The sequence below is a fragment of the Gymnodraco acuticeps genome, unplaced genomic scaffold, assembly GCF_902827175.1.
Source record: "Gymnodraco acuticeps unplaced genomic scaffold, fGymAcu1.1, whole genome shotgun sequence".
NCBI classification, from domain to species: Eukaryota; Metazoa; Chordata; class Actinopteri; order Perciformes; family Bathydraconidae; genus Gymnodraco; species Gymnodraco acuticeps.
This window is the reverse complement of record NW_022990441.1, coordinates 753,195-767,883: the sequence shown is the minus strand read 5'-3', so window position 1 is coordinate 767,883 and position 14,689 is coordinate 753,195. Positions and strand designations below refer to the sequence as shown.

Here is a 14,689-nt window from a genome sequence, read left to right as displayed (position 1 = left end):
AAAAATGTCTTTATTTGTTAGCATTTAAAAATTGCTATGTATTGCATCATTCAAGATGTCAAGCATGTCCTTCATGGTGTCCTACAAGTACACTAAACCTCATTGTAGAGCATTTAATAAAATACTGGTTAACTTGTAACTCTTAAAAGATTGTTAAATATGTAAGCGTTTATGACATGATGGCTGCAATGGTTTCAAGAAAGAATGGAAATGATTGATTTGATATACTTGTGTTTTTAGGCCTCTCAGACTGGGTCAGAAGCAATGCAAGTTGCTGTAAGTGCTTTGCAGAGATCCACTCGAAACGCTCACCAAATCCTCTTGTGAATAATGTGGCCCAAGAGAGAGAAACTAACAGCAATACTGTAGGGCTTTTAATTTCTAATGTGGAGATGGCATAAGTGGTTGAATAACTTCTTGGTTTCACACATTAGCATATACTCACAGTTCCTGCCCTTCTTCCTCCTGCATTTCTCTTACAGATCGAGACAATAGGCGATGCCTACTGTGTGGCGGGAGGACTTCACAAGAAGGTGGACAGTCACGCCAAGCCGATTGCACACATGGCCCTGAAGATGATGGAGCTTTCTGAAGAAGTGCTAACTCCTGATGGGAGACCTATCAAGGTGGGTTTTTATTATTATTTTAACAACACTGTGCTACTTGCAAACAGAAACTAGCCTGATATGCTTACATTTTTTCCTAATTATTCATATTTTCCTTCATTTTATTGCTTTGTTTTTTTATGCATTTCTTATTTGCTATAGGTATTTGACTTTCTCCCTCTGTGCCATTTTATAATCAATTTTTATTTTTATCTTGCATGTTTTAATGTACTCCTTATTTGTAGGCCTTTTCTGGGCAATTCACTGTTTCCTACTTGCTTACATTTTCATTATAGTATGTTCTAGGACATTTTGCAAATATGAGTGTTTGCTTAATGGTGTCTGTACATTTCAAATGTAGATATAATTCAGGATTTATCCTTAATAAAAGGTAAATGTGTGTCCGACTGCTGTTGATCAACCAACTTAAGGCGGTGCGTAAAAGGCACGTTTGCTGTGTTATTTTTGTCACAAATCAGCACCTGATTGTGATTGATGTTTTTTTTTAATTGAATAAAAACATTATTTTTAGCTTGTTTTTTTGTTGTGGCATTCCTAATCACCATGAAATGAACGCACAATCAATCTCTTGCTGAGATGAAACACATGTTGTCTTGTCAGCAGTAGTTACTATATGACCGTTTTAAACAATCGCCTAAGACATTCAACAGGGTATTTGTTGTCTTGCTGTTGTTATGTTGTGTCACTGCTCATTTTTGCTGAAGCGTTATACTGTAAGCCTAGTATTATATTTATTTTGGTTTCATTTTATTCTGATACTTTCACTATAAGAACACAAGCAATTAATGCATATGATTTTGCAACATGTTGTGAAACTGATGGAGACCAATTAAAAACATGTGATTGGGATCCACTGTGCATTGCTAGAAGAGTTAATTGGCATTCACCACATTTAAGCCAACCACAAAGGACTTTTTACCTAAAAGCAAGTGGAATTATCAGTATTGTCGCTTGGTGCTGAGCAGTTGCCTTCAATATTGTTCTTTAGGGTTAGGGCTATAGTCTAATATAGTGAAAAAGGTCGTTCCAGTCTGTTCCTGCTTTTTTGACATGTCTATAATTATGTTTCTGTTTATTTCCTTTGGTATATATTTGCACATTATTGACAATTTCAGACTGCACACTGAAATTGAAGGTTGCAGCACTGACTTTATGTGCAGTTGTCATGGTGATAATGGGACAATGAATAATGTATAGGTACGAGATTTAATTTGAGTGCTATCGAGATTATATATTGTTGTAGGCCAACCTGAAAGTAAACATTGTATCTGTTCCCTCGACACAAACACTTTCATATTTGAAAAGTGTATGTAGTTAGCAAAAGTAAAGATAACTTTATTCTGCAAAAAAACTACCCCAAGGTCGCATGACGTCACCAGCAGCTGATAAAGTGAAATGTCTTGTGAAAGTGAAATGTCTTTTTTGAAACTTGTTAGCAAATGCCTTTTTGAAAGACCTGTAAAGAATGAAAATGTCTTTAGTGGAGTATTTTATGCTAGCTAAAGCTGAGAAGCGGCTTTCTGAATGTTTTGTACACAGATCTTTGACAATTAACGGACTTGTTCCATCAGAGCAGAGCAAATTAATCCAATCAAGCAATTTTTCACATCCACACAATTTTCACTCTTATTTGCAGTGAATCGCTGCATTGCAGAGCCTCTCTCGTGTCAGTGGATGTCTCTTAATGTAGATACACTTGTGTTTACACTGAGACTTAATTAGTGCCTATGTGGGCCGTGTAGGTGTATGCATGTGATGTTTTGTTCTATTTATATACCATATGCTTCTGAAGGGTGTATGTGGGTGTGTGTACAGTATGTGTGTGTGGGTTTCTCTATTACTCTTCTGTTTCTTTTTTTCCCTCTTTCTCCGCTTCACGTTGATGCACCGATTAAGCTGTGCTTACTGCATATTCACCTCACACAACCTCCTTAAGTCTGGTCGACAAATTGATTTATGTTATCCTCCCATTGAACAGTACGTAGGATAAAGAGTTATTTTGGTTTGTCTATCCCTCCTCACTTCATTTTGTTATGAACAAGAGTTATAGAGATATTCAGCACTTATGCATGATAAACACTGTTCAGTGAGTGCACTCAACTTCAGCCAATATTGCACTGCTATGCAAACTAGCATGAGAGCTATGAGAGATAACTGAGAGACTATGCTTAGTGAGAGAACTGGAGAGATTGATCCGGGGACACAGAGATAAATGTACAGCAGGAGTGAGATGTCAAGAGAGAAACACATGTAGAAACCCAGCAAACAGAGCTGTTTTTAACCGAATGTGTGCGTCCATTTCAGGCCAGTGGTATGATCTTCTTGCATATGTGTGCTTGTCAGTATGAGTGGATGTATGAGTAGGTGAGTGGGTGTGGGTATTGGGGATGTAGTGCTTATATTGTCACTGCTAATAATAATGTGGGCACATTCAAATTAAATTCCAATCTGATTTATTTGTATGGCACCATGTCATACAAAAGCAGGGTATTTTACATACAAAACAAGTGAACAGGCATCTTATACACCATATATCAAGCATACTGTACACATCTTTGAAGTACATCTTAGTGTACAAAGTAAGGTATTTTGTTTGGGTTTTAAAAGTCTAATATGAGCAGACAAATGGTTCTATATCGTTTAGTTGAATCATACTAAATGCCATCACACTTGATTTAGAAAGAGCTTTCTAGGCACATGGGGGAGATTTTCATCTTGTACCCGGAGAGATCTGCCAGGGAATAACTGACAGCCTGTCGGAGATGTACTGTGCAGCTAGACCAGCTAGAGCATTCTAAACCAAAAGGAGTTTTTTTATATTGTATAGAGAAAGCAAGTTAACCAATTAAGGCTTCGGAGGACGAGGGGTTGTTCTGATGTTTTTGTCCTGGTTGGAAGATAATTTGTAATCTACAGGTTGTTTTATTTGAAAGACCCAAAAACAGAATTACAATATTCCAGCCTGCTCATAACAAACACATACTCTCCGAGTAAGTTTGGGATGAAAGTCTTGATTCTTTAAAATGTTTCTGGAAAAAAGGCTACCTTGGTGATTCTGTTGATATGATACAAACATTACACGAGCAATATCTGAGCACACTGTTTTTAGAAATGGTCAGGGGCTCGTCATTCTAACTAACAGTGGCTGTCTTTTCCTGACCACATTTTCTACACAAAGGTAATTGGTTTATCGGCAGATTCTTCTTTGCACTAAAAACAAACAAAAACACTTTTCTCTTGATTTGTTTACAGAATCCCCCCACCCATAATGAAGATACAAATGTTTTCGTACACCTAATTTGTACCAATGAGAGATGGCTGGATACCACCTCTCTGTAATGCAACATATTTGAACAGCACAACGAAATTAATCCTCAAAAAATATAATTAAAGTTGGATCATCCATCCATCCATCCATCTTCTCCCGCTTATCCGTGGTCGGGTCGCGGGGGGGGGTAGCAGTTCCAGCAGAGAGCCCCAAACTTTCTTTTCCCTGGCCACATCAACCAGCTCTGACTGGGGGATCCCAAGGCGCTCCCAGGCCAGCGAAGAGATATAATCCCTCCACCTGGTCCTAGGTCTACCCCTTGGTCTCTTCCCAGCTGGACGTGCCTGGAACACCTCCCTAGGGAGGCGCCCAGGTGGCATCCTAACTAGGTGCCCGAACCACCTCAACTGGCTCCTTTCGACGCGAAGGAGGAGCGGTTCAACTCCGACTCCCTCCCGGATGACTGAACTTCTCATATCCCTAACGGCCCGTCCACAGCTTCAAAAAAAGCTTGGAGCTGGGCGTGTCTGAAGCTTGGGGATTTTATTCGAGCAACGTGACCAACAACCAATCACATGAATCTCCTGCCCCCGACATACAAAGCAAAAAAAACCCGGGGATTTTATGCGAGCAATATATATATATATATATAAACTCCCCAAACAGGTGAAAACCTACCAGTTTCACCCACTGTCTCTGCCACCTCCCTCCATGACTGGTTCTTCCGGTTTGTATCCCGGTAGGTGAAGAGGGTCTGGTCATACAAAACCGGGTGATTTGCTACGGCGATAATTAGTTTCTCCTCCATCTTTTTTTGAAATATAGAAATGAACGGCGGGATATCTCTCCCAGCTTAGACGCGGTTTGATTGGCTAGGGCTTGAGCTGTCAGATTTTCCTAAACGGGATTTGATTGGCTGGCGCTGGCTAATCCGGCGTCTCAGGCGTCAGAAGTTGAACATTGTTCAACTTCTGACGCCGGAGACGGACCGCTATGCTACCCACAATTCAGTTCGGCGAAAAGCGAGGCAACGTGACGTCACCCCATTCAAAGTGAATGGGCAGACGCGTTGGAAACCGTTTTTGAAGCTGTCGAAGCTGTAGTGTGGATGGGCCGTAAGGGAGACACCAGCCACCCTGCGGAGAAAACCAATCTCGGCTGCTTGTATCCGCAATCTCGTTCTTTCGGTCATGACCCATCCTTCATGACCATAGGTGAGGGTAGGAACGAAAATGGCCCGGTAGACAGAGAGCTTTGCCTTCTGGCTCAGCTCCCTTTTCGTCACAACGGTGCGGTAAAGCGACTGCAGTACCGCTCCCGCTGCTCCGATTCTCCGGCCCATCTCACGCTCCATTGTTCCCTCACTCGAGAACAAGACCCCGAGATACTTGAACTCCTTCACTTGGGGTAAGGACTCATTCCCTACTTGGAGTGGACAGTCCATCGGTTTCCTGCTGAGAACCATGGCCTCAGATTTTGAGGTGCTGATCCTCATCCCAGCCGCTTCACACTCGGTTGCGAACCGATCCAGTGAGTGCTGAAGGTCGCAGACCGATGAAGCCATTAGAACCACATCATCTGCAAAAAGCAGTGGTGCAATCCTCCACCAGATGGTGATCAGTTGACAACTCCGCCCCTCTCTTTACCCGAGTGTCCAAAACATACGGCCTCAGGTCCGATGATACGATAACGAAATCGATCATGGACCTTCTGCCTAGGGTGCTCTGGTACCACGTACACTTATGAGCATCCTTATGTTCGAACATGGTGTTTGTTATGGCCAATCCATGACTAGCACAGAAGTCCAGTAACAAACCACCACTCCGGTTCAGATCAGGGGGGCCGTTCCTCCCAATCACGCCCCTCCAAGTGTTTCCATCCTTGCCCACATGTGCGTTGAAGTCTCCCAGCAAGATGAAAGAGTCCCCTTCAGGAGCCCCATACAGGACTCTTTCCAGGGTCTCCAAGAAGGCCGTATATTCCGAACTGCTTTTTGGTGCATAAGCACACACAACAGTCAGAGTTTTCCCCCCCATAACCCGCAGGCGTAGGGAGGCGACCCTCTCGTCCACTGGGGTAAACTCCAACAACGAAGCACCCAACCGGGGACTTGTGAGTATCCCCACACCCGCCCGGCGCCTCACACCTTGAGCAACTCCGGAGAAGAATAGAGTCCAACCCCTATCCAGAAGTAAGGTTCCAGAGGTGACGCTGTGCGTAGAGGTGAGCCCAACCAGATCCAACTGGTAACGCTCCACCTCCCGCACAAGCTCCGGCTCCTTCCCCCCCAGAGAGGTGACGTTCCACGTCCCCAAAGCCAGCTTCTGTCGCCCGGGTCTGGTCCGTCGAGACCCTCTGCTTTCACTGCCACCCTTCTGGCAGCGCACCCGACCCCATCACTGTTTCCCGTAGGTGGTGGGCCCGCGGGACGGAGAAGCGGAGGTGTTGCCCACGTTGCCTTTTCGGGCTGTGCCCGGTCGGGCTCCGTGGCAAGCCCGGCCACCAGACGCTCGCCGATGAGTCCTCCTTCTGGGCCTGGCTCCAGAAGGGGACCGGGCCGGGTATCCTCACTTCTTGTTTTTTCTTTCATGGGGTCTTTTGAACCAATCTTAGTCTGGCCCCTTGCCTGAGACCAATTTGCCATGGGAGACCCTACCAGGAACACAAGGTTCCAGACAACACAGCCCCCAGGTTCATCAGGGCACACAAACCTCTCTACCACAGTAAGGTGCTGGTTCTTCAGAGAGGCAAAAGTTGGATCAGCTTCTCTATATATATTAAAACTTTCATGAATGTACAATTGATTGCACAGCGATTGTATGATTGTGCCCGATGTTACCAATAAACTGAGTGAATGTGAAGCAAATGTGTCCCTATAACAACTCCCTCATCTCTATTATCGTCTTTCTCTATCTTTGTATCCTTCTGTCAACTTGGCTGGAGGCTACAATCTGGTCGGTTGTCTATGCTGCTGCGCCATTTACTCATTGGCGCACTGAGGGCCCTGTGCTGTCAGTGCTGACTCACAGCGAAAAGGAGAGGAAGAGTTTATGAGTGTTAGTGTGTCTGAGTTTTCAGACTAAGAAATAAAGAGAAGAGTGGGCGCTGGATGCAGGTTTATTTGTTTATGTCTGAGTGGTTGCCTTTTGTGGAGAAAGACAGTAGAGTGCACGGCCATCTGTGAGCAGTTTAGCTGAAAAATATGTCACAGTCGTGCACCTGCCAGCCCTTTTCCCGCCTTCTGTCCTGTTTTCTTTATGGCATCTCTCCTGTTGTGCTGTCAAGGTTTTGACAGCTAATTATAAGTGTATTTGTGCCTCCTCTCCGTCTCTTTCTTTCTCTAGTGTTTCTGTCGTTCTGTCTTTCTCTCTGTCTGTGCTCTTTCTACCTCACTAACCCCATAGCCCGTTGTTGCCATGACTACCTCGCAGAGTGCTGGAATGCACACATTGGCGTTGGATACCTAGGTGATGAGATGCTCAAGTAGATCGTTGGAAATCCACTGGGTTCCACTGGCTGTGTGTGTGTTAACTTGTTGTTTCCACAAAATCAATAGTTAGTCAGGTGGCCATGAATTGGTGCAGTCAAATTGGAAAGATGGCTAGCTTTCAGTGTCCCTCTGGCCATTTATAGATTCATACTTGAGCCAGATTATAAGATGAGTACCATGTTGCTGCCCTATATCTACAGTATTACCAAGAGGAGATGAAGGCAATTATGTACTTGATTAGTTTTCCTCTCTCTTGCTATTTTAAGATTTTCATCAAATCTGCTGCCACAGGATATGAAATTAGATAATAAAATCTACGCTAATATGGAAGTAATATTGCTGCAGTACAATTTCCATTCAGTGGATCAATGCACACACAGCAACTCTGGTTCAGAAGAACATGGCCTCAGCTGCAGGATAGGCGGCACATGAACTAATGGGATCTGTTCTGCAGGGAAATCTAAAATATGAACATTCACAGCAGAGCCAGGTCTGTTACAGCTCCGATCCTTTAGATTTGATCACATTGCTAACAGATCTTAAGAGCAATTTAGTTATAATAATGCTTAATCTCCCATTTACATTTTCTTTTAGTGAGTTTTAATATAAATAGTCCGAAAATAGTGATGCCCTTTATACAAATATCTTATCAAAACACCAATATATAGTTTATAATAAAGGCAGATAAACAGAAATAATCAAATCCTCACATTTGACAAGTTTTGTAATTCAATGAAATAGTATTTCATTTGCATCTCTGACTGACTTAAGAATGAAATTCGTGCCAATTACTTTTTTTTGTTGTTCATCATTTTATCGACTAATCATTTAATCTGTACATCAGACTTTGTTGATGAGCAATTAAGATTTAAGGGAAAAGTAATGTTCATAAACAGATTTAAGTGTAAATATCAACAACAGAAGCAACATGAGTGGTGAAGTGGGACCTTATTTCGAAAAAATTATGTTTTGAAGTCAATGGAGAGAGAAAAATTATCTTTCGATCCCGTTTGAATTGTGCCACAAATTACACATATCATGCTTGTCAATTTAAAATATAATTTTGCAAGTCAAAAAAATAATAATGTGTCGTAAAACGGTGAAGTAACACATTTGTTTGTGTTAAACGCTCAATGAACTACATCTCTGGTCTCGCAGAACAAGACACGTCACCAAGATGGCCGTCACTACTGTCTTGTCAACAAAACGATTGACTACCCAAACTATCACCACAATGAAACACGTCCAGAAGAATGTCATGCAAAGCTGCCTGCCTTCCTTTGATTCTCTCTGAACTGCCTGGTCTTTTTAATGTTTAATGTCAACCATTTGTGCAGATAGCATGAAGTAGAAAATATCGGCGATCGCCGATGCTAGCGTTAGCATTTCTCCCCCGGGCTTAAATTGTGTATTATAGAATGATCACACCGGTGACAGTACTCTGCAAAGGGTTCACGAAATATGACTACTACTCTTACTGTTTAACATTTTGGGTTACTTAATGTTACTTCATATTAAGGCTAATAAAATGACAAGGCTGTAATGCTAACTAACGTGCTAACTACTAGCTAGGTAGCTAACTTGATCCAGCCACTCCTGGTCCTTTCATCAGACGGGAAGCGAAAGAACGAGCAAGACCCATTGCTGGTATGATAACAACCTGGTACTAAGCACACAGGCATCTTGTTAAAGTTATCTTATCTTAGCCAGCGCCATATCGATAGATTATATCTATATGGCGCTGATTTTAGCTATCTCTTATCTCATATAAACAATTGTGACATCACTTACGCGACTCTGGGATTTGTAGTCTTTCTAGTTGCGTATTTTTCAGTCTTATATTTCAACAGTTTTACGACAAACTGACTTTTTTGACATGGACATTATTTTTTACGATTGACAAACATCATAGGCCTATGTGTAATTCATGGCACAATTCAAACGGGATCGAAAGATACGTTTTCTCTCTCCATTGACTTCAATACATTATTTTTCCGAAATGAGGTCCCATGGACCGGAAGTAGATGGGCGTGACTTCGCCACTATTCAATGTTAGGCTAGGTCAAGGATCATACATGAAACACATGCTTTGAACTTTTTTAATACTGCTGGTTTTGTCATTGCTCTAATCTTTAATCCATCCCCTTCTACCTCTTTTTTTCTACACTCTTCTCCCACCACCTTCTTCTTCCCCCTCTCTCTCAGCTAAGGATCGGGATCCACACAGGTTCGGTTCTGGCAGGCGTGGTCGGGGTTAAAATGCCACGTTACTGCCTGTTTGGGAACAACGTGACACTGGCCAGCAAGTTTGAATCGGGGAGCCATCCGAGATGTATCAATGTCAGTCCCACAACTTATCAGTAAGTAACGGCGTGACAACTCTTATTTAAACCATGTGTCTATCATGACACTCACACTTTTGAATGTTATTTTAAAAAAGGCTTATTTTCTCTTAACAGGTTCCTGAAAGATGACCGCTCCTTTTCATTTGTCCCTCGCTCAAGGCTGGAGCTCCCAGATAATTTCCCCAAAGAAATCCCGGGGACATGTTACTTCCTGGAGGCGGGAACATCTCACAGCCACGCCTCATTGACCAGCTCTCGCTCTGCCCCCCCGACCTCTATGAGGAAAGTCTCCTACAGCATTGGGACCATGTTTCTAAGGGAAACAAGTCTGTAGGTCCCGTACACTGACTAGGATACGCAGATATTCATAATGAGAGAGGCTGGATTTGAACCTATGGAACATGCAGGGAACAGATCACAGAGAAAAAATGTGGATATGCAACGGAGTTCTCTGAAAACTTGCATTCAGACCTGTGGGCTGGCCAATATGAATGAACTTGTTGCATCATTGTAGGTGAAAAAACCACAATATGTCCTCATCTCACCTGAGCAGAGAGATATGGTTCATAAAACTTGAGGAACAGCAGTTGAGTTGGTCTCACACAGACCCGTCCCTAAGGAAGTGTAGTGATGGGGGCGATGAGCAGAGAAACCTTAAAGGTGGGGTATGGGTAAGTTTGAGAAACCGGCTAGAGTGCGCTAGAATTCGAAAATACACAACCGGAAAAAATCTGCCACTTCCTTACAGAGCCCCTCCTCCAACACACACGAACGCGCACATGACCAATGAGGGCACGAGATAAGTTTGTGCACAGATGGAAGGCTGACAGGCAGGTAGGCCATCCAGTTATTTTAGCTGGGCCGGCTCAGATGATTGGTCGTGCTTTTTACAGTACTACGGCTTCCACAGATGACGTTTTTTTATGGATTTTTTGTCAAAGCATTTAATATATTCATTGCTATCGGGATGTTGAGAGCATTCCATGGAATATAACAAAAAGTGTATCTCGAGCCGGTTTCTCAAACTTACCTACCCCACCTTTAATATAAAACACAGTGATCTAACCAAGTTCCTAGTTCTCTCCCTAACAGCACCTTGACGTGGGTCAAGAGGCAACAATTCTTGGATGAAAATCATTACCACTGTTGCACACATAAGCAATGGAATTGGGCAACCAGAACATATCCCATTCCCATTAACAAGGATGAGGCAGAAGAATGAAGTTGTATGAACTTTAGAGGATGGCAACATTGTGCTTCATGGCCACTTGTACAAGTTAAACCCCTGCTGAAGAACAATACAACTCCCCTTTCAACTGTCCCTAAATCATGTCATGCTTTACCAAACATACTTCTAACATCTGCTGCTCGTTACATCCATCTTCAAAAGACATTTGGTGGGTGTGTGGAAGGGGACGGATGAGAGGCACAAACAAGGAGATAGGTTTGAAGAGGGGTCATCAAAGGACAAATGCTAAATAATGCTACTGCTAAGCTGATCTTAGAGCCTTTTATGCTTCTAATTCACAGGAAACTATAACCAACAATAATACAGCCATTTCATTGCAGGTAATATGTTTAGGACTGAAAATGATTCCCAACTCAGTGCCTTTTTACTGCTCAAATCAGAACAAACACAAGATGGGTTAGGTTTAAATATTTGAAAATAAAATAAAACACAAGAGCGCTTCACTTATCGAATGTTTCTATTTTTTTCCCATGTCTTTTTCTTCGCTCTAGGCCACCAAAAGTTACAACTAGTACGTTCTTTCATTTGAGAGGGTAATAAGTGACAAGATAAATCAAGCGCTTCTGAAATATTAAAAATATTTAAAATTCTATCCATCTTTGTTTCGGATCAACCAATAATACACACAATATAGTACTAATAATATAGTACTATACTAACTTGTACACATAGTCGAAGTATGCATGCTTGACACGGTTCACATTGACATACGTAATATTTTTTAATTGCATTGTTTTTTTCACCACATTTATATAAAAGTATACACTAACCCAATGCAAATGTAACCAACAGGATTCAAATTTAAGTCTACTAGTTTGCTGGTAGACTGAGTATAATTGACTCAGTGGAAATCTCAGGCCTTCCAAATACTTCTGCGTAGCTTAGTAACCCAGACATGGGAAAATAAGTTTTGAGCAAGAGAAGCTTCATTATCTGTCGTAAAGTGAGAAGACAAGGGTCGAAGTTGGATAGTCTTTGAATATTTGACAGGCTTGTCACATTTGAAAACCTACTTCATGTAATTAACATTACATTCCTGCCACCGTTCTGGTTGTTGACATCACATACATGTGACATCAGTGGAGTACAAAACATACATTTTATATCAATTAAAGGTGTTGCAGAGTTGGCCCTCAGAGAAGATAATTGTATTTAGTCTCATGAAATATTATGTTTTTATGTTGATAGAAATGTTTTCTATAACTAAACAAAGTACTTAGATATGTGTTAACGTCACATCCCACTTTTAGGCTATTAGAAATGAAAAAGAAAGATTTGAAATCTAGATTGTTTAAACTTAAAGTACTAATACCTGTGTGTGCTTACCCTACTTGGTGTAAAATAAAAATGTTTTCTTAATTGTACAACAGCATCACAATAAGGCTTACTTTACTGATAAAACAACTTACATGTAATAACTCAACTGTTAATAGCTGCTCTTCTAAAGACATCGTTTGACAATGGAAAACTCCAGCACTGGGTTTATTTATCTTTTCAATCACAAACCTCCACCAGGAATGGAAAGAGACTAGCAAGTTTTAATTTCATTGCATCTGATAAAGGACACAGTTGATGTATCTCTAAAACTTTAAATGAAATGTGCCAATTTAATTCTGAGAAAACACCAGCACAGGCTTATCAAAGTAAAGGATTTGGTTCCTGCTGTCAGTTCAATCAGGAGAGATGGTTTTGATGTAAGAATACATATTTATTGCCAGGAATACACAAATTAATGTAATGGAGTTTTGGCGATTAGGCCCCGTTGTCCAGGAGTATCATTCGGGAGGGGAGAACCGATCCAATGAAACCCCCGGGGTCTAGACACTGGTGGTGGTGAATGGATAGTTTGGTTCGATCTGAAGGGGAGTGGCTTAGCTTGACCCTGGATTCGAGAGACAGGAGTGGCTGAGATGGACACCAGCATAACAAAGCAATGTGCCATATATGAATAAATGATGGGAGGGGAAGCTAAAAAAGAAAAAGAAAAGCACACATTTTCACCTGCCAGTGTTTGAATCAGATCGTTTTTGAAATGTTGGTAATTATTGTCATAAATATTTCCAACATCATTCCTCTGACAGCCGTAGCATTAGTTAGCTTGGAACGCTTGCACATTTACAAAATGTATGACCTATTTTTTCAATTGTTTCCTATTCCTTTAAGTTTACTATGCAGTATATAATTAATAGTGGATTAGCCAACACTGTCAACTAAGCATACATTCACTCAGTCGAAGACTTGGGGGTATAGTTGTATCTTAAAGAATCTGTAACACAATCAAATGATGTGTATTAACTCAGAAATAATGCCAAGTGGCAACTAAACTAAGTTAGCATATCATTTTTTTGCTACACTTTGAAAGCGGCATATATGTTGTTCAATTTATATTGCTTTGTGGCAACAGAGCCAATACAGTTCCTTAGACTATTGATGAACATTAATATCTGTTTGGGTGATATCATAGAAAACCATTATCTGCAACACATACATCAGGGAAACACACTTCATGTAGGCCCAATCTGTAGGGATACTTCAGTGGCTAAGACACAACATGTATCCTCATGGTAATGTTTACTTTCCTGCCTATGAAAAGTTAAATAGGTATATTATTATTGCCAAATACACCAGAGAATAGTCCATGTGGGAAGTTCCCCATGTCTTTAAGTCCTGGGGAAATGAATACTGCTAAGCCTTACTTGAACTGATGGTATAAGCATAAGATAATAATTTAGGAGGTTAAATGGACCATTTTATGGAAGTCTTCTTAGCTCTATTTTAGTTACCGATGTTCCATATGGAAACATGAACAAATAAGCGCTCCCTTGTGTATGCACTTATTAGGGACATATTGGGAACACAGGAAAAGCAACAATTTGATGTTACACTTGGAGGAAGACGTATATAAATACAGCCTCACAATTATGTGTTAGTTCACAATATATACTGTAGAGCTCCAGGAATGAGTAAAACAACATGGAAATTATTTAGCATTTTTTTGCTTACGGTCCCCTTGCCTAAAATTCCACGGGTGTTTAGGTAAGATGCCTTATATAAGGCCTTTGCTTTGTTCTACAACATGGAATTAGTCAGGCAATACCCCACACATGCATTTTCTATCTTTTTACGTTTCTTAAAAAGGCAGTTTCTAACAAATGGCCAAATAGGACAATTTGAAGTCATTGCGCTGAACAGTTGTCTGCCCAGAGCTAAATAAAGTAATGCAGCCGTGGTGTAGTTCCTTTATAGTAGGTTTTAACCTCGGGTAAAGATTCAAAAATATGGAACACCTGCAGCATTGGATATATTAAAGAAATTCATATTAATGCTACATACAAAATTCAGTGCATAGGCATTCATAAAGCAATGAATAAAGCAACATAAAACAGAATGTCCTTAGGGTCCCCATAAGGTAGCTGAACCACTCTTAAGTGTATTTGACCGTTGTGTTAATGAGCCTGGGGTGAAGTTTTTCTAGGCGTTCACATTAAAGAGATGCTCTCTGACTGCCATCCTAGCGATATTCTACAGTGCATACATGCATAAATGTATACTTAATAAATCTATTGTAGCATAAATGTGGTGTTATTTACACTCAACTTCATCAGTGCTTAAATTCTTCATGGAGGCTATTTAAAGGACATTAGAACAGCGTTACACCCACGCAACTTGTGTCCAACGCTCATGTGTCCAAGTCTGTAAATTCTCAGCATA

General features: G+C 41.1%; 1 protein-coding gene across 1 annotated transcript in view; it reads left to right on the top strand.

Annotated features, from left to right (window-relative positions):
* gucy1a2 (guanylate cyclase 1, soluble, alpha 2) overlaps window positions 1–14,245 on the top strand; it is a 42,723-nt gene extending 28,478 nt beyond the window's left edge. Inside the window, 3 exon segments of the mRNA XM_034225428.1 lie at window positions 483–626; window positions 9,590–9,744; window positions 9,844–14,245. Of these exon segments, the coding sequence (XP_034081319.1) occupies window positions 483–626; window positions 9,590–9,744; window positions 9,844–10,063 (519 nt within the window). The 3' untranslated portion in view covers window positions 10,064–14,245.
* Window positions 14,246–14,689: the final 444 nt, after the last annotated feature.